This window comes from Sparus aurata, chromosome 6, assembly GCF_900880675.1.
Source record: "Sparus aurata chromosome 6, fSpaAur1.1, whole genome shotgun sequence".
In the NCBI taxonomy this organism is placed as follows: domain Eukaryota; kingdom Metazoa; phylum Chordata; class Actinopteri; order Spariformes; family Sparidae; genus Sparus; species Sparus aurata.
This window is the reverse complement of record NC_044192.1, coordinates 13,559,547-13,580,622: the sequence shown is the minus strand read 5'-3', so window position 1 is coordinate 13,580,622 and position 21,076 is coordinate 13,559,547. Positions and strand designations below refer to the sequence as shown.

Below are 21,076 nucleotides of genomic sequence, written 5' to 3'. Positions count from 1 at the left end.
TACTTTTCAAATAATTTAATACAGGGGTTTATTTTGTTATGGAATTTTTTTTCTTAGGTATTAAGTACAATATCTGAATTCTCCTACTGATATACTGAGACCCTAAATAAAATCAATAGATACTGAACAGTATCGGGCATACTTTAATTACTTTTGGTGCATGTTAGTCATGTCATGTGTCTCTGACTCATAAGCCATAAAAACAACCATGTTGGTGCCCTGGGTTGCGAGGTGTGTCGCGTGTTTGTTCTGATGAAATGAAATCGAAACTGGCAGGAACATTTAAATAGCAGCTTCCTGGAGCGAGCCGGGAGACAGAGAGAGACTCGCCGCCTCAGAGAAGACGAACAGCTGATGTCGCTTCTGGTGGAGACGCTGACGAGAAGAGGGATTTCAATCAGTCGGGGTGAGTTCTCGCTTTTCCTCTATGCTGCGGTGACAGGGTGGAGGGTGGAGGAATTTGGCGAAATTGTGGGGGAAAATAAATCATGAATGAAATATCGGACTGAAATAAAGATCCGGATCAAAAAAAAAAAAAAAGAAGTGATGTCAGTATAAGAGATGTAGGCCTGTAGAATGACCGCGGAGTAAAGAATATGATACCAAAAAATAAATGAATAATTATTGCACATTTACTGTTATCTAACGACACGTAAAGCCTCGAATGTTGTAGTCATTCTGTGGTCAGAGAAGCTCGCATCCGATTTCTGGTGAAAGGAAACCTACAAGGCACGCTGCAGGTCCTGCGTGCGTTCGGCAGAGGGCGCGCTCTCCTGCCGGGTTAGCTTCACATTATCACTGCGGTGACGAGCACAGCAAGAGAAGAAGAGAGCTCTGGAAGCGAAGTAAAGCAATATATCATTAGTCATATATTCTTCTGGACTTATGGAGACGCTGTTGACGCGCATGTTGCCTCTGTTTTTATACCCCGAGCACGTCCCTGTGCACACACCGCTGCTGGATGACTTTGTCTCCCAGTTCAAACACTGATAAAGTAATGAACTGTCATCGAAGTGTGCAGAGAGGCCTGTGTGCTGTCCCCCCACACTACACTGTCTTCAAACGTTTTCTTTTCTTTTCTCGTCTTGTATAAGAAGACATAATGACAATTCAGCCTTATTCATACATAGATACATAGATAGCTAGATGGATAGCTAGATAACTTTATTAATCCCCTAAGTGAAATTAGGTTATCATAGCAGCAGGTACATTCAAGTACAACTACAGTTGTTTTTGGTTAAAGAACTACAAAGTCGCATATCAGTCAAACAGGACGCAATCACCGCGCGTCACCTTGGACAAAGGACACGCAGGTGTAGGTGATGACAGGGACCACATGGTGCGATTGTTTTCAACCGTGATGACAGTAAATAGAAATCATGAAAGGAAAAGTAAGTTGATTATTTTATCAAAACAAAGGTTTATTTTTTTTATTTTTTTGGTTGAATATGAAAAGACATTTAAAACCCACGTGCGTTTTGGTGCGTGCGTCGACATATGTTTGTTTATATTGTTCGTTCAGCGTGAAGCTCCTGACGACCATCAACCACTATGTACTACAGTATTATACATTTAGTTTAGATACATTTGGACTTTTTTTGTAACTTCATATCTGTCCCTATTTATTAGAATGTTATATAACTGCATAATAATAACCTACCATGGACTATTTATTTTCTTAGATTAGATTTTATTTTTCTTTCTTCCTTTTATTTTGTTGTTTTGGTCTGTTGTCTAGAGGGAAAAAAAGTCAAAATGATGACTATTTATCACATAATTATGGGCTATCATGTGAATATTTTGCTTCATCAAGCTTAGATTTATATTTTCCCTTTTTTTCTGTATCTGGCAGAAGATGTGCTTCCAGAGTTTTGACTCACTCTGTTGTATAATTTCTGTAACTTTTGTACTGATGTGCTATCTGGGGCAGGTCTCCCTTGAAAAGGAGATCTTAATGTCCAACTATTGTGAAATAAACCTTAAATACATCAGGACAAACAATTACAGTCCTAGAGCTGCGCGCTTCTGCTGCTCTGGGAATTCAAATACAAGACGCAACAAAAAAGTTTTCCTCGTGAGTGCCTGGACCTGAAACCAGACAGAACGACTGCTTCCATTTCCTCAGAAGCTGTAAACAGCCTGACCAGATAAGCTCTTCTTATCCGACTTCCGCATTCTGGTGACCTTGCAAATCTTCCCGATATTAGTGAGCTCACTTTGAAACGCTATCAGTGCTTATCTAATGCTGGCTGTTTCTCATGGCTCGAACATAAAATCCCTCATCCTTCGGATCCTTGTGTAAATTTCACTCAGATGTCTTGTTTTCATCTTCACTCTTATTTCTTATTTCTTGCCACTCAGAAAAAATCCCTAGTGTCACGAGCCCACACTTCAACAACTGCCAAATGCAAAATGCTGAATTTACTGATGGAGAGAAGAGGACAGGCTGATGGTAATTATACAGTATGAGAAGTAATCAAGTAAAAACCTGAGTATAAATCCAGTCAACCAGTTCATTTTCAAGTTTTCAGTGAATGAATGTTGTATTATTCTTTTTTATTTTCGTTCCCCAGGTGATGCCGGCCAAAATGGAAACGCTGGCGGGGGCAGGAGGAGAAGAGGAAGGGGTGCACAGGGAGACGGGGGAGGAGGAGGAGGAGGAGCAGAGGGCAGAAGAAGAGCACAGAGTCAAGGGGGTCATCAAGCTGAGAGGAGGGAGACAGATGGAGAGGCTGGAGGGATGATCTGGAGAAGCAGAGGAATGGGAGGAGAACCGGGCAGAGGGGGTAACAGAGGTGCAGGACGAGAGGGCAGGGATGGGAGAGGGAGAGGAAGAGGAGGAGGAGGAGGAAGAGGAGGAGGAGCGGATGCAGGCAGACAGAGAGGAGGAGGCAGACAGGGAGGGGGAGGAGGAGGGTGGGGGAGAGGTGGAAATGGAGAGCAAGGTGCAGCTGGGAGAGGAGGAGGAGGAGGAGGAGGAGGAGGAGTGGTGAGAAGGGGAGGACAAAGTGAGGATAGGAGAGGAGGTAGAAGAGAGGGCGGGGGAGACGGGCAACAGAGGAATGGAGGGGGGGCACATTCTACGGGCAGAGATGGGGCACCAAGGGGCCACGGCCTTGGCTACAAAAAAATGGAAGAACTCTCCAGAAAAGACCCATCTGAAGTGTTGATCACTCTGTCCTCCCACCGTGGCCTGCACGAGGCCCTGGGCGAGACGACGATGAGGAAGGACCTCACTGAGCTCCTCTGCAAGGTGCTGAGCATAGCCTTCAAGTCCCGCACGGACAGAAGCAGCCTGCTGCACCTCGCTGGCATCATTAAAGAGACGGCGTTCTTCCGCATCAGCCTGCTCTACTATCTGGTGGGCGTGGGGTCGGAGTCCGACCCCGTCCGCAGGGCACGTTACCCAGAACACCTGGGCAACATCCTGGCTATTCTGTCCGAGGTAAACAGAAGAATGAGTGAAAGATGGAACCAAACATGAAAAAACACACAATGATTGTAAGCGAGTATGAACTTACATGCTATAACAAACTGTCCTCTTAATATTCCTCTAAGATCCTCAGCATGTACCCCGCTAGCTCGGTTCAGGTCGGGAGTTTGCTTCTGACACAGCTCCAATCCGCAATCAGCACCCTGAAAGCATCAGGGGTGGTAATCCGGCGTCAAACGGAGGAGAGCATGGAGACTCTTCAGGCCCTGATCGAGCACCTCCAGGAGAGATCCAGGGAGGGAACCCTGCGCTCAGACAAGGACACATACGCACTCCTAGGTGATAACCCAGGTAATGGCGTCTTTTTATTTCAGATATTTTCACTCAAATGCTCTTTAATCTAACCTTTTGATTGTCTGCCCTCAAGCCAGCACTGAAAAGAAAAAAAGAAATAGGCAGAAAACACTTAAAGATGTCCCGCTATTTTGAACCCAGGTGAGGAAGACCTCGCAGATTTCCGGACCATACCCATCTACCCCACTCCCGAGGAGTTCCATCAGGACCAGAAGCCCTTCCTCAGACCCAATCTCACCTCTCAGCGCTACACGAACACCCACCTCTACCTCGATACGCACTTCCGGCTGCTGAGAGAGGATTTCGTGCGGCCACTCCGTGACGGGATCCAGCAGCTGCTACGGAGCCAAGCGGGCGAGGGAGGAAATAAAACTCCGCTGAAGGCGAAGCACTTCGACGACATCAGGGTGTATTTCGACACAAAGCTGGTGGTGCCCAAATGCACCATCACTGGCCTCGCCTACATAGTCCAGTTCGACGTTCAGCCACTTCAGGTGATTCTCCTGGGGGGATGTTACATTCAGAGTTTAAATGACATTCCAGGACCAGTGTGTAGGATTTAGGGGGGTTTAGGAGGATTATTGGCAGGAATTTAGTATAATTTATGCATGTTTTTATCAGGTGTATTCGTCTGAAACTAATAATCAGTGTTTTCATAACCTGAGAGCGAGCCCTTATATCTGGAGTGTTTTCTCTCCAAACACTGACTCTAGAGAGGGCTTTCAAGTTATTGGCAGTCATTGTCGGGGTGGGAATCTAATTAATTCACAATCATGATGATGTTCATAAGGAAGAAGAATAAGGTTATGACAAAAAACAACATGTTGAGATCCTGACCAATATGGAACATTGTCCTTGCAACCTTTTGCTGAACGTGTTTGTATTTTTGTTATTTGTATTCACTCTTGTAGTTTTTATTATAAGGAATTGGTCCAGTGTGTGTTTTTTTTTCACTGTTTGCAATATGCAACCTCACCACTAGACGCCACACATTGGACCTTAAAGCACATTTTTTAACAAGATACGTTTGTATATTGTTGATTGAATAACAAATGGAAACACACATGTATTTTTAGTAACACTTCCTCCGTCTCTCCTACAGTTTGTGCGCTGGCAGAACTCCAAGAGGCTCATCTTCGGCTCCCTGGTCTGCCTGTCTTGTGATAATTTTCAGAGCTTCTTGCTTGCCACGGTGTCGGATCGGGATCCCAATGAGCTGGAGCGGGGACAGGTTCAGATCACCTTCACAGAGGAGAGCAGACACAAGCTGGCCAGAATTGAGGCAAGCCCGGTAGTCCATTAAGGGCAGAATGCATGCAGCTGCTGATACGTGATGTCTAATTTAAGGCACTTTATCTGCTAAAGCTATAACTGAAATTAACACTTTCCAATTTATTTAGCCAAAATCTTTAGTTTAACCTCACTGATATAAATGCGTTGGATTATGTATTTAAACAACTTTTAAGCAGGCTCCAAACTAAACCATAAACCTGAATCAACATTCTGCCAAGACATGCAGGATAGCCGAATTTAATGGTTTTATATTAAACTGATAAACAAAGAACTAAACTCGGTTAATTTCACAGAAAAATCAACTGTTCCTGATGGTCGAGACCAGTGCCTACTTTGAGGCCTACCGGTATGTTCTAGATGGCCTTCAGGAGCAGAATGAGGACAAACTGCCGTTTCAGAGGTAGTAATGTTTGTGTCTTTGTATGTGTGTGTCTGTGTGTGTTTGTCTGTGTGTGCGTGCTGTGTAGGAGGTTCAGTTTTAACCATCAAGGTCATAGTCTTTATATAATCCCGCAACACTTTCACAACAAGTTCACATGTAGATTCTTTCAAAGGGCGGCGGAGGGACGGATGGCACAAAGCAAGTCCAGCAATCACACTTTTTTTTAAATTGAGTTCATTATATCTCCGTGGTATTCCCAATAAGCTATCACGCATGGATGAGTTCAAAAGTTCGCTTATTGTCTCCGCTCACAGTGACCTTCATAGATAACACAAAGTAATGTTTTATATGAAACACTTTGTCGGCCATCTGTCTCTCCCGGACCGTTCTCTTGTGACTACCTGAAAGAACTTTTTCCATCAGTACGACGCCATGGGAGTTATGAGTCACTGATGTTTTTTATACATCTCAAAAAGAGCTCCCCTTTCTTTCTGTCATTTTTCTTGATGTTTTTCTCATCATCGGGTGCTAATCTTGGTCGGTGGTGCAAACAGTGCAGCCCTTGTGGGCTTTTTCTCCCTCTAACAACCATCTCAGGCTTTTCTTAGTAAATCCCAAAACAACCTCTAGTTCAGCTCGGAGCATTTGGAGATAAATTCTCCGACTCTCCAACCACTTTTCTTCATTTTAACATTCGATATAGATGCACGGTGTTTTTGAGTTGCATACAATATGTAAAACAACACAGTTTCAGTACATTAAAGGTGGTTTTCCAGTTCCTATGCAATTGACAATATTAAAGAAAACATTATGTAGGAATGTGTTTCCCAGTGCAACACATCTGTTGTAAATACAAATGCCAGTTTTCTGTTTTCTCCGATGTGTGATGTAATGGGTTATGTAACGTTGTGTGCTTATTACCAACAAACTCGGCAGGTCGTAACAACATCATGCCTCCAAAAGTTGTATCTAGAAACCGGTGTGTCCACATAGTTTGGCAATGTGGTAGTCAAGAGTGCAATGATGTTGCACTCAACTCAGAACGGCATGCAAAGCTAATGTTACTTGAACCAGAGAAAATGACACCTGATTAAAACCTGTTAGTGTGTACACCTGTCCGGACTTGGCTTATGATCAGCAACCACCTGGTTTGACAACACAGCCAACAGCAACGTCAGGCAAGTGCAACAACACATGACTAGCAAGCCAGCTTTAATTTACCATTACAAAGCTACAGTGTCTACAGACTTTTATTTAACAAGGCTGTCACGGACAACTAAAAGCTAGTCGAAGAGTCAGCCAACAGAGCTGACTGTCAGCTAAAGGCTGCTTTCAGGAAACTCTGGAGAACACAGAGGGTTGAGGCGAAGCAGCGTGAGGACAAACGCGGAAACAAAACAGAAAACTTGTTGAGTTTCCACCTGCTCCCAGAAGTTATGTAGCCCAGAAATAAGCGACAGGTGGGCAGAGAGGCCGAGTTCATTCATCTTGTTATAAGTCACCGTTACATTAAATGATTTTAAAGCTGTTATTTCAAGGTGGAAGAGCTACACTTTATGATGTTTCTTTAAATCATGTCAACGACTACTCTTCTGTGCTTGTGCTAGAGTGACACCATGTTTTTAACGTTTTCCCAGATACATCGTGGAGTGCAACCCAGATGTGCATCACCCGGCTTATGTGCGCAAAGTAGACACTTTTGATTTGAAACCTGTTGCCGACCCCGACTTTAAGGACCGCATGAAGCCCTTTAACTGCCTGGAGGAGGAGGCCTGGCCGAGGAAGGAGGAGCTGGGGCTGGATGAGTCTCAGATGAAAGCCTTCCAGCTGGCCCTCACGAAGGAGCTGGCCATCATACAGGGACCCCCTGGCACTGGTGAGACATGACAAGCCATTGTTGGGAGGAAGGAGCGCTGACTTTATTCATTTGTGAATGGAAAGTTTCAAACGTGTAAACACTTCAGTTTTCTTCTGACAGACATTAAATGTCGGGCAACTCTGCTTCTTCCATTCGCTCAGGAAAAACCTATGTTGGCCTCAAGATTGCTCAGGCTCTGCTGACCAATCAGCCTCTCTGGAGAACCCCAATTAACAAGGCTCCGATGCTGGTAGTGTGTTACACTAACCATGCCCTGGATCAGTTCCTTGAGGGTAAGCACCGATGCCAGGTCATAAAAATATCAGATCTGTTTTGAGTGGTGTGGGATATAGAAACACCAGCTCTTATCATCAAAAGGTGGTGAATATATATATATATATTTTTATATGCTTAAACATGAACCACTTCAAGTTTATTTGATTATTTGTGCCCGGTGACCTTTAAAAGGGCACTGTTTTGTTTTGGAGGTTGTGATAAGAATGTTCTTTGCCTCTGCATCTCAGGTATCCATAAATTTCTGAAAGATGGCATAGTGAGAGTGGGGGGCCGCAGCAACAGTGAGGTCCTGAAGCGTTTCAATATGCGAGAGCTGTCCCGCTCGACTGGCTTCAGAAACTCGCTGCCGTCTCACCTGCAACAAGCACATAATAGGGTGAGCTCCTGCTGCCTGACCAGCTGTATGACCCCAAGAGCTAAACTTGGTGCTTCCTGAAGCCACGCACTCAGATTCTGTTATGCATAGCAATGTTTTGAGATCATAAGAAAGTATAGAATAGGTTTGAATTATTCCAAATGATATAAGTTTATCATAGTACCGCATCCTTTTGTCGCACATTCAAGCACTCAACATTTCGTGCATAACTGGCACGCTCCTGTGTGATTTCCCCGCCTAATCGCCGCATTCACGACCTGCTTCGCAGATTTACGGCGAGCTGTGTGACGTGGAGCGTGAGATGGAGAGTCAGGGCAGGATGCTGGAGTGTTCTCTGAAAGGTGTCCTGCATGAACGTGCCTTAGGGAAGTTCATCTGGGTCAGACACTGGGACGGTCTGCACCAAACACCTGTGAGTGACGACTGATGAGACGTACATGTGTGAAATGAGCTGAGAACGAATGGAAGACATTGAATACTCATCAGTTTGTATGTGTGAAAGGGTTTACACCCAGAGCATGGTTTTGCGAGGCGGCGTGAGAAGAAGCCCAGTCTGATCATGGAGTGGTTGGGTTTGGGTTCCACCGCCTTCCAGCAGAGGGAGACAGAGTTTGTGAATGGAAATGAAGGTAAGGCTTTCAATTCTGCAGTGGTGCTCTGCTGAAACAGTGAAGAGCTTCTTTTCACGTGTAGTGCATAAACCATAACTGTATTGGTCTGAATTTTAACAACAGGATATTCCCCCCAAGGAGGCCTTTACATTCTCAGCGCAAACAAACGAAAACCAGTTCTGCATCATTTTCATTTACCATAGGTGTTAAAGCAAGCTGCTTCCACAGACACCTTGGCATCGTAACCTTTTAAATGATCATGCTGCAGCTGTGATTACAGATCACCTGGAGATCTCACCTTGTTGTTGTTGGTATGCAGTGAATCAGAATCAGAATTGCTTTATTGTCCTCAAGACAGGGCAATAATATTAGAATATTACAAAAAAAACAATAATAATAGTAGAAAATAACCAATATAATAAAAAGGTAAGAAATGGAATACTCATATATACATATGAACATAATTTTGTACAATATGAACATGTAATTATAAACAGTGTGACAGTGTATGTGTATGAACATACCATTGAATGGCCTCGTAAAAGCATCACAGTAATGTAGTCAACAGACACACAAGAACTGCACCAAAGTCCTTAAAGACAAGTCTTGAATCACCAAATGTGATAAAAATTGCTCCAAAATAAGGTTTAGAACATGCTTATGCTTCCACTACACATGCCCACGGTGCGATGACACCAACTTCTTTCACGGCTCAATCCAGAACGCCACGATGTGAAACCATCAGCTCCTCCCACCAGAGCGCAACGATACAAGTTTATCGACTAACGGCTGAATGAGCTCACCTTTCATGGTAATCCTGTGCATTAGCTTGATATCCTCCCCTTCTATGCTTATCATAGATCCATCTGTAGCTGCGCCAAGTCGATTGAACGAGACTTTTGATCGTTAATTAATTTGATTCAGATGTGTGTGATAATATGCAACCTGATCCTTTTCTGGTCTTAGCGTTCAAAAGAGCGTCCCAAACAGTCTATTCTGCTGCAACTCTACTGGGCTTCCCAACTTCTGCAAACTATTGAGAAGCTCCATGATTTATCACATTTATCATGGTTTATTGGAGTAAACAAAGATGACGCGACTCTCTCTACGCAAGGGCTCTGTCTTGAATGTGTGCTGGCATCAGTACAACGACACGATTGGCCGTTGTGTTTCGGTGGGATGAGGCTGGATATGTGTCGTCTCTGGCATTACGGACTTTTCTGTTCGAAATGCTTGAAGGGGTTTGCCTCCTCTGTTATGAGGTCTCTGCTCGTACTCTCTTTAAATGCAATCCACTGCAAACTGACAAACATGGCTATGAAAGCTTTAAAAAAGGGATTTCATTCATAATGATTGAACTGAACTGTTTATTTGACATGATATCAATTAACAGAAATGTGTAATGAAATTTGTGCTGAAATGGAAAATATAACCATAGCGAAGTAACAGCTCTCTCTCTCTCTAATTGTCGCATTCTTCATTGCAAATTGATGTGATCTACGCTTGACACCATGGCTCGGTGCATAAGGCAGCTGAGGGCAGGACTTTTTTTTTGTTTGTTTGTTTTCAGCCTGTTTTCTGGAATTCAGCCAGTTATTTTTCCTAATTCATTGCTTTCATCATGGCTGTGCTGTAAATCCCACGTAAAAGCACAGCTTGCTTTTCGGACAGATGTCGGTTTGAAAATCGACAGCTACTTTTAAAAATGAAACTGAATTCTATTTCGCTCGCAGCCACTAAACCCTGCAGCCCTCCATTACGGCCGGCTCCAAAGCAGCTGCAATGATCACTTCAGAGCTCTCAGAATGGTTAAAATCTAAACTCTGAACAGCTCCAGCAGGATTTTAAAGCAATAATAAACAATCAAATGCCCACTTCAGATGAAAGATGAAATATTGATATGGTGCTTCTAATACACATTATATGACGTTCTATTAATAATCCAGCATCTCTTAAACCATTTCCCAGCTGTTCTGTTCCTGCTTTGTCATAGCAAGTGGCAATAATGCACCTTGACGCTGGTTGCCACCCAACCATAAAACAGAAAAAAAGAACACAACATAGTAACGAGCTAACGCCCGACTATTGCTGCACACTAATCATGTCTCAGGAGATGTTTGACAAGAGCGAGACACAGAGTCCTTGCTGTATTCATGATGATCATGTAGTGAAACTCTCCACTTCCTATGCTATATATATATATATATATATATATATATATATATATATATATATATATATATATATATATATATATATATATATATATATATATATATATATATATATATATATATATATATATATATATATATATATATATATATATTTCAGGATTCATTCTTGTGTGTTACCACACTCAGTGCAACTTTATAAGTTTGTGAATGAAAACTAGAATTCAGTACATGCATTATTCTGGTGAATTAATTTTTCCTGAACTCATTCTTTGCTGCGACGTGTTCGATGTGGCAGCAGAGGAACCGATGGAGCTGGACGAAGAGGACCTCATTGAAATCGCAGAGGAAGCAGATCTGATCCAGGCGGAGCGGATTATAGATGACAACACGGATCCCAGAGGTGGCAGAGATGGCAGAAGGAACCAAGACGTGGAGGAGGCTCTCAGAGAAATGGAAGAAAATATGCTGGCTATGAACTTGGATGAGGCTGAGATACAGGCGGAGCAGAGCGAGGACGGATGGGAGGTAAGATTGAAAAAGGAGAATTGCCTTTCACGACTTTAACATTTTTTCCCGATCAGACAAACAGATTGAGAACGCTGTAGTTTTCAAAGTGCGGCACGCAAAGCCAATGGCGGCTTATGTGACATAATTTACATGCATTTTTGCATCAACTCTTACACTGTAAATAGTAAAAGTTGACTTTATCTCAAAAAGTTTAGGAAGCGAATTACCTCAGAGATACCAAGCAAAGTAGTCTATTAAAGTTGTACGAGCGTAAAAGTTTACTTAGTCATTTTGAGGTAATTGGTTTCCTCGATTTACTTAAGCAAAAAAGTCACTTTGTCAGATTTTACAGTGTTCTTTGTCAGACCTCAGGGAGCACACAGAGTGATCTGTCTCATCTGCAAACAAGTGGGTTCTGAGCTCAAGGTATTTAATGATAAATGCAATTATGAGATAAATCACATAAACCAGCCTACAAGGTTGTGGCTTCCACTGTGTTTCAGAGGGATTGGCCCATTCTTATAGTGGATCTAAAAGCTGCTCAATAGAATTATGTATTTACTGATGCTGCTCTGTACTCAAAGATATTTATTTTCACTGTCCACTAGTCATTTTTTATATTCACTATTTCTTAGCATCGTGTGTGTCCTTGAGATTTAACAGTTGAATTTGCCTCAAAACAAAACATTCAAAAAGGTGAATTTTGGAAAAATCTGTAACATGCATTATTCATTCACGTTTGGTTTGTCTTACCTGCCCCTCTTGGCGCGCCGCTTAGTGTCTTGGCATGTTAGTGTCACCAACTGTCGGTCATTGGAATAGCCCGGAGCCACTGGCAGGACCGTGTCTTTTTGAGTGTCAAACACTCGACACCTGTACGCTTCAATGGTGGCTCTTAAAAGTTTGCTCGCTTGTTTTGCAGGTGATGACAGCTCTGGTCACGCTCAATTCACAACACTGCCAGTGGATTCTAATAGTGGCCCAGAATCGCGGAAAAAGGAAATTTGTCGAATTGAACCGCCATAAACCACTCACGCGCTACAGTCTGTTTCTACGCCATTGATCCATATGACGACTGGCATAGATGCGCTTCTTCTGTGTCGTGCTGTTGTCTTATCATACTTCCCTTGAATGTTAGAGAGAGTGCACCATCCTCTGGACGTAAAGCAGTTAATGGACAGAGTTCTGAAGTTGATCGTCGACCCCTGTTCTTATCTGTGCAGATACAAAAGGCCCAGAAGAAAAAGATGAAGGGCAAAATCAGGAAAGAGCTCGGGAAGGGCTCAGCCATGACTGAACGGGAGGAAAAAACTGTCTTGGATATCTGGAGCCTTAGCCCGCCAGACAGATGGAGACTCTATCGGTAGGTCTCTCCTTCCTTCATTCGCTCTTACATGCCTCTTTTCAAATTCGTACTTTCCTTCGCCCCTCTACCTCTCTGCCTCTCTACTATCTTTCATGCATTTCAGTCCTCCTTCCCTCCTCCTTCATTTTTCTTCCTTCTTCTCCTGTGCTGCCTGTCACCCCCCCAGCAACCTCCAGTCTGGCGGAAGTACGAGTGTACTCCCAGTGTGTATAATTAAATCAACTAATCACCGGGAAAATGTATCCCAGAGGATCCTATCACCTCAGAGAGCCAAGATGTAACGTCCAATAAAGATGAAAACAGGACTGTAAGGACTCACGTTTACACAGTCCTTAATTATTATTTAACATACAGAGCCATTTCCTTCCAAAACAGATACAGTCTGTCTCGTCGTATTGGTTTAGCTCTTGTATACTAAGCATATACGTGCATATCAAGCACCGCAGCATCATATTTTCAAGCGATGCCAAGTGGAAACCGCAAATCCTAGAGGTCTCTTGGAGGTCTTCCATATAATTAAATCAGTTGTCACAACGTTTTATTGTTATTAATTATCTTTGTGTCTGCAGGTTGTGGGTGGCACGCTACAGGGTAGAGCTTTCCGACAAGATCCTAGAGTCTGAAGAGGAGTATCAGAATGCAGTGGACAGACTGGCTGATGTAAAACGTCACCAGAGCCAATTTCTCCTCCAGGAAGCCACGGTACGTATATTTGCGGTAACGAATGGCACAAATAGTGTTTTTATTCCTGTGGTTAGTACTTCGACACGATCAGAAATTGTCATCAAAATTGAGGAAAAAAAATATGTTGGGTTTGTCAAACACAGGACTTTCCCTCCAGAGGCCGGGGTTCACGTTCCATTTGGGACCAAGAGTCAGCGTGATTTCCCTTTTAATTGATGTTATGTAATCATATGGATGAAAACACTGTTTTAAACCAAAGTATGACTTTTTCCTAAACCTAACTAAGTAGTTTTGGTGCCTAACCCTAACCAAACCGCAACCATTAACAGCAGTTTGTCAGCAAACTTTATTTTGAAAGTCTAACCAGATGTATCATAGAGGAGTAGTTTGAAGCTTTAGGCCACTGACCAAGCTGCAGATTTGATGAGTTGGGGGTCACTTCAACTGCCTGGCAGTAGTAGAAAGCAGTTGTGAATTGCCAGAGCGATACAAACTATAATTAACTTGCAAGACTGTCATCAGAGACTCCAGGAAATGACTGCGCTCGTCTTAAAGGTTGCCCATATATCTCCCACCCAGTCTGTCATGTTAACACTTTTAGACTTGAAGGTGCTGGTATGCAGATTTTGTTACCTCTGAACGGGCTTGTTGTCTTCTCCTGTGCCCAATTTTTATGCTAAGGTGAGCTAAACCAAATTATTGAACGGACAATGAGAGTCGTATCAACATTTTTATAGAACTCTCGGCAAGAAAGTGAGCATTTCTTTAAAATGTCAAACTATTCCTTTAATGAGGGGTCTAATTGTGGAGTTAAAGGGGTAAAGGCATTTTCTAAGGCTCAGGTGTTCATTAAATGGAGCTGTCTAAATGATCAAAACTGTACTTGGGGCAAGGGCAAGGCAGCAGTATATAAAATAATAAAAATAATCGAAATAAGCCGAGGTAGTTAAATAAACCCGCATACTTTCCATCAGGTTATTGGCATGACAACAACAGGGGCGGCCAAGTACCGGAAAGTTCTGCAGGCGGTGCGTCCTCGCCTGGTGATCGTAGAGGAGGCTGCGGAGGTCCTCGAGGCCCACACCATCACCACGCTGAGCGAGGCATGCCAGCACCTCATCCTCATCGGAGACCACCAGCAGGTAAGAAACCCACGCAGACAAACAGGGCAACAATTCCCCAAACTCCTGATGGCATCTCATTAAGCGCTGCGTGACAGTTTGTGCACTGGTGTATTTTAATAAGCCATCGTCTGCTTACTGAAATTACCCCATTTACATGCCGAGGTTAAAATTTAAAAGGACAGCCTGTCATGAGGGATTTTGTGTGTTTGTGTGGTTTGTGTGTGCCATGCCTCGAGGGAAAAAAAAACCCCAAAACATCTCATGCGAGCTATTACAAGAGATAGAGAAGACAGAGTGAGGAGTGATATGCTGGACATCAGTAAACTATTACAACAACTTGTCAGGGCCTGCCAAGGACATATGGCCAGGCAGCCTGTCTAGCAATCTGCAGAAACGCAATCACAACTACACACAGTTCCATCACACATCTCAGTATTCTGTCGCGGTCTCTTCCTCGCTGTGTAACTTCTGTCTGCTCTTTTCCTAATATTTGCTCGTTGCTCTGCGGTTTATGCAGGAATTTATGCATGCATTTGACTATACAAACAAACCTGACTTTGCTACAGCTGTTACTGGAAGTTTAGCGGGTGTAAGAATGGAATTTGAAATGGAGTTTGACTTGAAAATTGCTTCTCATTGCAACCCCGGTGCTTGGAAATCAATGATCATTTTTATACATCAGCTGCATCAGATTAATATAAAAGTAATTTGACACTGTGCCTCAGGCGCAAGTGGGCGCAATTTAATGTTCTAGAAATGTGTTGACTACAAGTGCAAAATAAATAAATCAATATTTAAGTGTCTCTTTAAGTATCAGTTTAAACAGCTGTGCAATTAAATTGCTACAGGTGTAACAACATGAATAAAAGAAAACAAGACGAGGGGTTCTGAAGGCACAAGTAAGAGTTAATCTGTTTATTTCATGGGTTTGAAGCCCCTTTGAAAGCATTTATTTTGACTTCATGAACAAGCGTTCAGAGCTGTTTGTTTTTGCGGTACCCAGACTTGAATCTCTGCATGTAATGGAGGTGGATGGATCACACGTTCCGGGTAAAATAAGCTTTGGCATTGTTGTGCTGTTCATTAATCACAGGTTTGGTGTTGAATCGAGCAGAACACAATGCTTCACATTTATACTAGATTTTGTCTTGCCTCCCCCACACCCCTCCCACATACATGCACAATCACACTCTGTCCTCTAGCTAAAGTAGGTTTGTGCACACACACAGACACACACACACACGCAGGCAAAACAGCGAAAAACTCGACAGGACAGCAGAGGAAAGTTAGAGTGGATTTGCATACTTTCTATATTCCCATCACCCTTAAACAAAAAACCCACAGCAGAATACTGTTTATCGCTTCCTGGCTTGCTCTTGCATAGACGCTTGCCTCTCACTCTAGGATCTGGGAAGTGTGTATATAGTGTTCACTGCATGTACATACTATTGCCTGATCACCTTTGAACCCAGGGTTTAACCACGAAGGCCAAAATTGGCACTTGAACACGCCGCAAAGGCTGCAGTTGATGGCCAACTAACCCGTGCATTATGAAGTTTAAATGATGAAAAAACCTTCAACAAAATTTCTGACCTTAAAAACCTGATTACTAGGCCACAAGTACACCACAATTTCTACAATTTGTACAGAGAATAAAAGCAATTCCATTATTTTGTACTTTTCCGTAACAATAAATAGTAAAATAAACTGAGTTCGGGGCAGATGATGAACCTGTAATGTTTCTTTTAGCTGCGCCCCAGTGCCACCGTGTACGAGCTTGCCAAAAACTTCAACCTGGAGATGTCCATGTTCGAGAGGCTGGTGAAGATGGGCCTCCCTTACGTCAGACTCAACTACCAGGTTTGTGTTTCCTATTGCAGGATCTATCAATAAATGACATGGAGACATGTTGAGCCGTTAAAAGACAAAGCTGGTTCAGTTGAATTGGTATAGTGTGTATGTTTGTAGGTGTACGTTTGCCTCAGTATCTATATGTGATTGCCTGTGCTTATCTGTGTTTGTGTTTCCGTTTGTTCTCCAGCATCGCATGAGGCCAGAAATTGCCCGTCTGCTGACCCCACACATCTACTCAGAGTTGGAAAACCATCCCTCTGTGTATGAGTATGACAACATCAAGGTGCATATTGGTCTTGCTCTCCTGCTGAGTCTCTTCTCTGTTTTTATTGCCAGCGAATATCTGTTTACTTGCCTGCATGTAAAAAAGGATCTGCATTATGTCTTAGACTTTTAAATATGTCAGTCAATAAATGTTGAACGAATGTGATAAATGCGAAAGAATACCATAAAATATGTTTTTATTACATGCTGTCTTGCAGGGCCTCAACACCAACTTATTCTTCATGGAACACAACCACCTGGAAGAAGAGATCAGAGATGGAAAAAGCCATCAAAACAAACATGAGGCCATGGTTGTAGTCGCTCTCTGCCGCTATTTTCTCTTGCAGGACTACAAACCAGAGCAAATTACCATCCTCACGACCTATACAGGCCAGTTCAACTGTCTGCGTAAACTTATGCCTGCCAAAGAGTTCCAAGGGGTCAAAGTGCACGTGGTGGACAAGTACCAGGGAGAAGAGAATGATATTGTCTTGTTGTCTCTGGTTCGAAGCAACCGGCAGGGTAAAGTTGGCTTTTTGAACATTCCCAATCGCGTCTGTGTAGCCTTGTCTCGTGCAAAGAAAGGCCTTTACTGCATCGGCAACAGTACAATGCTGGGAAAAGTCCAACTGTGGAGCAACATCTTCAACACCTTGAGGGAGAAGGACCAGGTTGGGAAGGCTCTGACCCTGTGCTGTCATAATCATCCAGATCGAGAGGTAAAAGTCTACTGTGCGGAGGATTTTAAACAATCCCCTGAGGGCGGCTGCACCCAGCCTTGCAACTTCCGTTTGGATTGTGGCCATGTTTGCTCACTTGTCTGCCACCCCTACGACCCTGAGCACAAGAAGTACAAGTGTATGAAGAAGTGTGAGAAGCCTTTATGTGCACAGGGACACAAGTGCACACTTGTCTGCTTCAAAAAATGTCCAGAGGAATGTCCAGTGAAGGTTGAGAAGATCATACCCCAGTGTCAACACTCACAGATGGTTCCGTGCCACCAGGACCCAGCGACATTCGCATGCCAGGAACCTTGCAAGAAGATGCTTCCCTGTGGACATCCATGTGATTCATCGTGTGGGGAACCATGCACCTCAAAGTGCAAGGTGAAGGTCACCTTACAGCTATTGTGCGGCCACAGCCAGGTTGCCGAATGCTTCTACATGACATGCACGGGGGAGGTTGAATGTAGGGCCCCCTGTGAGCATAAGCTACTATGTGGCCACGCGTGTCGTGGTACCTGTGGCAAGTGTTATCAGGGACGGTTCCATTTCCCGTGTGTTCACCAGTGTGAGCGTCTCCTGATTTGTTCTCACAAGTGCAACCAGCCTTGCACCAGCAGTTGCCCCCCATGTCAGAGACCATGTGAGAACTTCTGTATTCACAGCAGGTGTATGAAGCCATGTGGACAGCCATGTGCTCCGTGCATTGAGCCCTGCGCTTGGCAGTGCGCTCACCAAAGCTGCAGTAAGCTTTGCCATGAGCCATGCGATCGTCCACCATGCACCCAACCCTGTGCCAAGACCTTGGGTTGCGGCCACCCGTGTATAGGTCTGTGTGGAGACAAATGTCCACGCTTGTGTCGCATCTGCAATCGCGATGAGGTGACAGAGATTTTCTTCGGGACCGAAGATGACCCTGGGGCTTACTTCATTCAGCTAGAGGACTGTGGACACATCATTGAACACACAGCCATGGATACGTACATGGGGATGGATGACAACCAGCAGCCAAATGAAGGGGAGGAGGTGGCCATAAAACTGAAGCAGTGTCCAAAGTGTCGAACTCCAATCCGTAAAAATCTACGCTATGGATCTCACATCAACAGCAGTCTGGCTCAGATAGAGATGGTCAAAGAGAAGATAAATGGAGACCAGGCAGTTATTAAAGAGCACAGGAGGACCCTCAAAAAGCAGTGGAGAGACAACCTTCTCACTTATAAAATGGATGAGCAGCCTACATTTATGAATATCAAGGCCCAGCTGGAAAGAAGTTATCTCACAGCAAATGATCTGTGGGTCGTGGAAAACAAGATGGACTTCCTAGTAAGAGTTGCAAAGCTAGAGAAGATCCAAAGGGAAAACATGCTACTCAGCCAGAGCTTCACGTTGGAAAAGTACCTCAGTCAGTTTGAGCGCTGGCTCAGCCGCAGCTACTTAAAGTTCACGGACCAGCAGGTTCATGATTTGCAGAGGGAGCTACAGAGAATCACCTTCCTGACAGAAATCAACGTCCGTTGTGATATGGCCTACAAGAGAGGACAAAGCACCAACATTCAGTCCGAGATGCAAAGAATTAGACAGGTTTTGGAAAAGTGCGGCCAGTTCACTGAGCGGGATCAAGACAGAGTGAAAGACGCCATGAAGGAACTAGACAGAAAGCTTCCACCCACAGGCTTGGGGATCACCGAGAACGAGAGAGAGATGATCGTCTCGGCTATGAAAATGAAACCAGGACACTGGTACAAATGTCCCAATGGCCACGTCTACCTTATAACAGAGTGTGGAGGAGCTATGGAGGAGCGAAAGTGTCTTGATTGTAATGCTACTATCGGTGGGGCCAGTCACACACTAGCAAGTGGCAACCAAGTTGCCTCTGAGATGGATGGAGCACAGCACCCTGCTTGGTCTGAAGCCAACAACCTTCTCAACTTTGATCGACTTGAACTCTGAAAGCCATCTGATGGAAAGTCTGTCATTGCCTCGTCAGTTGAAAAAGCTGAGTGGCAACAGGTTGACTTATCTGTAATGACCATTTTTGATCCGCGCTGGACTAAGAGTGGAAAGTTACAGTACTGTAAATAGTGTAATTAAATTAAATAATGCTACTGTCTTTCATTTCAGGTGAAGAGGCAATTTAAGATAATTAAGAGATGGATCCAGCAGATCAGTCGGCATGTGACTATAATTTTCTTGCATGCAAATGGCTTTTGAAATCTTTAATGAAGATAGACTTATACCAGACTAATAGTATTAACAATGTGTGCCACTTTCATTTTATCCACTTAGTTAATTTTTGTCTCAAATTGATGGCAAACTGTTATTGTAACTATCGGACTTTTGAATGTTTGCTGATGTTCACATGATGGATAGTGGTTTGGTGTTATGTTAATGCTTCACCTTGTCTTTTGTTTTTTTTAAATAGTTAACTATAACCTTCACATGTTCTAGACTCTTTAAGTATCTGTATGTCACAGCTGGCCTGCATTTCAACAATAGGTGGCAGTAAAACACTGCAAGTGGAAATGTGGAGGAATGACTTCATAGTTAAGATGCTTGCAGCTTGTTCAGATGGAATAAAACACATGAATCCATGAGCGCTGTTCGTGTCTTCATTTTTACGCCATAATGTAATACAATCATTGAGAGCAGCGCTCTCTGTAGGTTGTTTGTATGTTTTATAGGGGCCTTCATCAGGCTGAGAGCATTAAGCTTCGCAGAAATAATTAGCATGTAAACATTGTAATGCTGCCACGAGACGTGCATATGTAGAAAAGCTAATGTAGACACGTGCACATAAACCCAGTACGAGGGAATAATCAATATTAATAAATCACTTCTACAGTGGCTGTTGCGTAGAAACTAAAAAACCCCATAAATTCTCTCTCTGATCCTTTCTCTCTCTCTCTCTCTCACTCACACACACGCCGTACTGGTACCAGTAAGAGTTCATCATGTGTGTCTCTAAGAGGGCATCATTGGCAGTGAAGCCAAACAAACAACCCTGGAATAGCTACGATTCCTCTTCACTACTCAACAGAACTCAGAGTAGCTTCAGAGTTTCATTTCGGCGTCTTGTAACAGCTTGCATCACTTTATTATATGATGAATGTGTCCCTGTCACAAAGGCAGCTCCAATGCAAACTGTGCTGTCTGCAAGGGGGGGGGGGAGAAAAAAGAAAAAAAGAAACAACAAAATGCGCTGTCAAGACAAGTGTTAAAACTGAGCAAACTTTAAAAGGGTGCCACTCTTTCAGTATTTATAGGATTCAAGCACCTGGCTGAGAGAGAGAGAGAGAGAGAGCGATGCAGGAAAGGGAGGCACTGCAGAAAAATGGTAATATCCTACAGGGTGGACCGTCTCATCTATCATGTCAGGTGGCCTTAAAGTATGTTATTGTCAGAGTTTTCAGCTAGTCCGGCTCCGCAATAAAAAACTACCAGGTTGCCCCCCTCGTCACACACACACACACACACACACACACTGTACAATATGTGGTTTGATTACTGTCTCTAGCAGAACTGATAAGACTGTGTGGGTGGATAAAGCATTGTTGAAATAAGGAGGAGCCGACACGCCGAGCAGTGATCTGTGAAGATGAATAGCTGCAGGGGATGTAAAAAGGTAAACTACCTTCAAAAGAGAATTCTCACTCTTAAAGGTGCCATCTACAGTTTTGTCCCCTCACGCTAGAGCAACAACGACGACGACAGAGCAGCTGCTTTTGTTCGAGGCGGTATGCAGGAATAATGTTGGTAACATAAACACAAATGTGT

At 43.5% G+C, this 21,076-nt stretch overlaps 1 protein-coding gene across 4 annotated transcripts; it reads left to right on the top strand.

The window, feature by feature from the left end:
• The first annotated feature begins 101 nt into the window (after positions 1–101).
• Positions 102–19,894, top strand: znfx1 (zinc finger, NFX1-type containing 1). 4 transcript variants are annotated; one of them, XM_030419734.1, is made up of 19 exons: positions 102–406; positions 2,362–2,452; positions 2,574–3,445; positions 3,559–3,784; positions 3,929–4,281; positions 4,890–5,069; positions 5,374–5,480; positions 7,100–7,338; positions 7,482–7,613; positions 7,845–7,993; positions 8,262–8,405; positions 8,496–8,622; positions 11,077–11,306; positions 12,512–12,651; positions 13,224–13,356; positions 14,313–14,480; positions 16,212–16,322; positions 16,504–16,599; positions 16,799–19,894. In XM_030419734.1, the coding sequence occupies exons 2-19, from the start codon at positions 2,413–2,415 to the stop codon at positions 19,250–19,252; spliced, it is 5,901 nt and encodes a 1,966-aa protein (XP_030275594.1). In that variant the 5' UTR covers positions 102–406; positions 2,362–2,412; the 3' UTR covers positions 19,253–19,894. The 4 variants fall into 4 exon arrangements, with proteins under 4 accessions (XP_030275594.1, XP_030275595.1, XP_030275593.1 ...); XM_030419735.1 differs by having other exon boundaries at positions 393–406; positions 2,362–2,463; XM_030419733.1 differs by lacking the exon at positions 102–406 and adding an exon at positions 1,236–1,391 and having other exon boundaries at positions 11,080–11,306.
• Positions 19,895–21,076: the final 1,182 nt, after the last annotated feature.

Excerpts from the sequence above, each read along its gene's own strand:
- znfx1 (XM_030419731.1), top strand. Across the intron at positions 5,070-5,373 it reads ACAAGCTGGCCAGAATTGAG|AAAAATCAACTGTTCCTGAT; the intron begins GCAAGCCCGGTA and ends TTAATTTCACAG. Across the intron at positions 14,481-16,211 it reads TCATCGGAGACCACCAGCAG|CTGCGCCCCAGTGCCACCGT; the intron begins GTAAGAAACCCA and ends TGTTTCTTTTAG.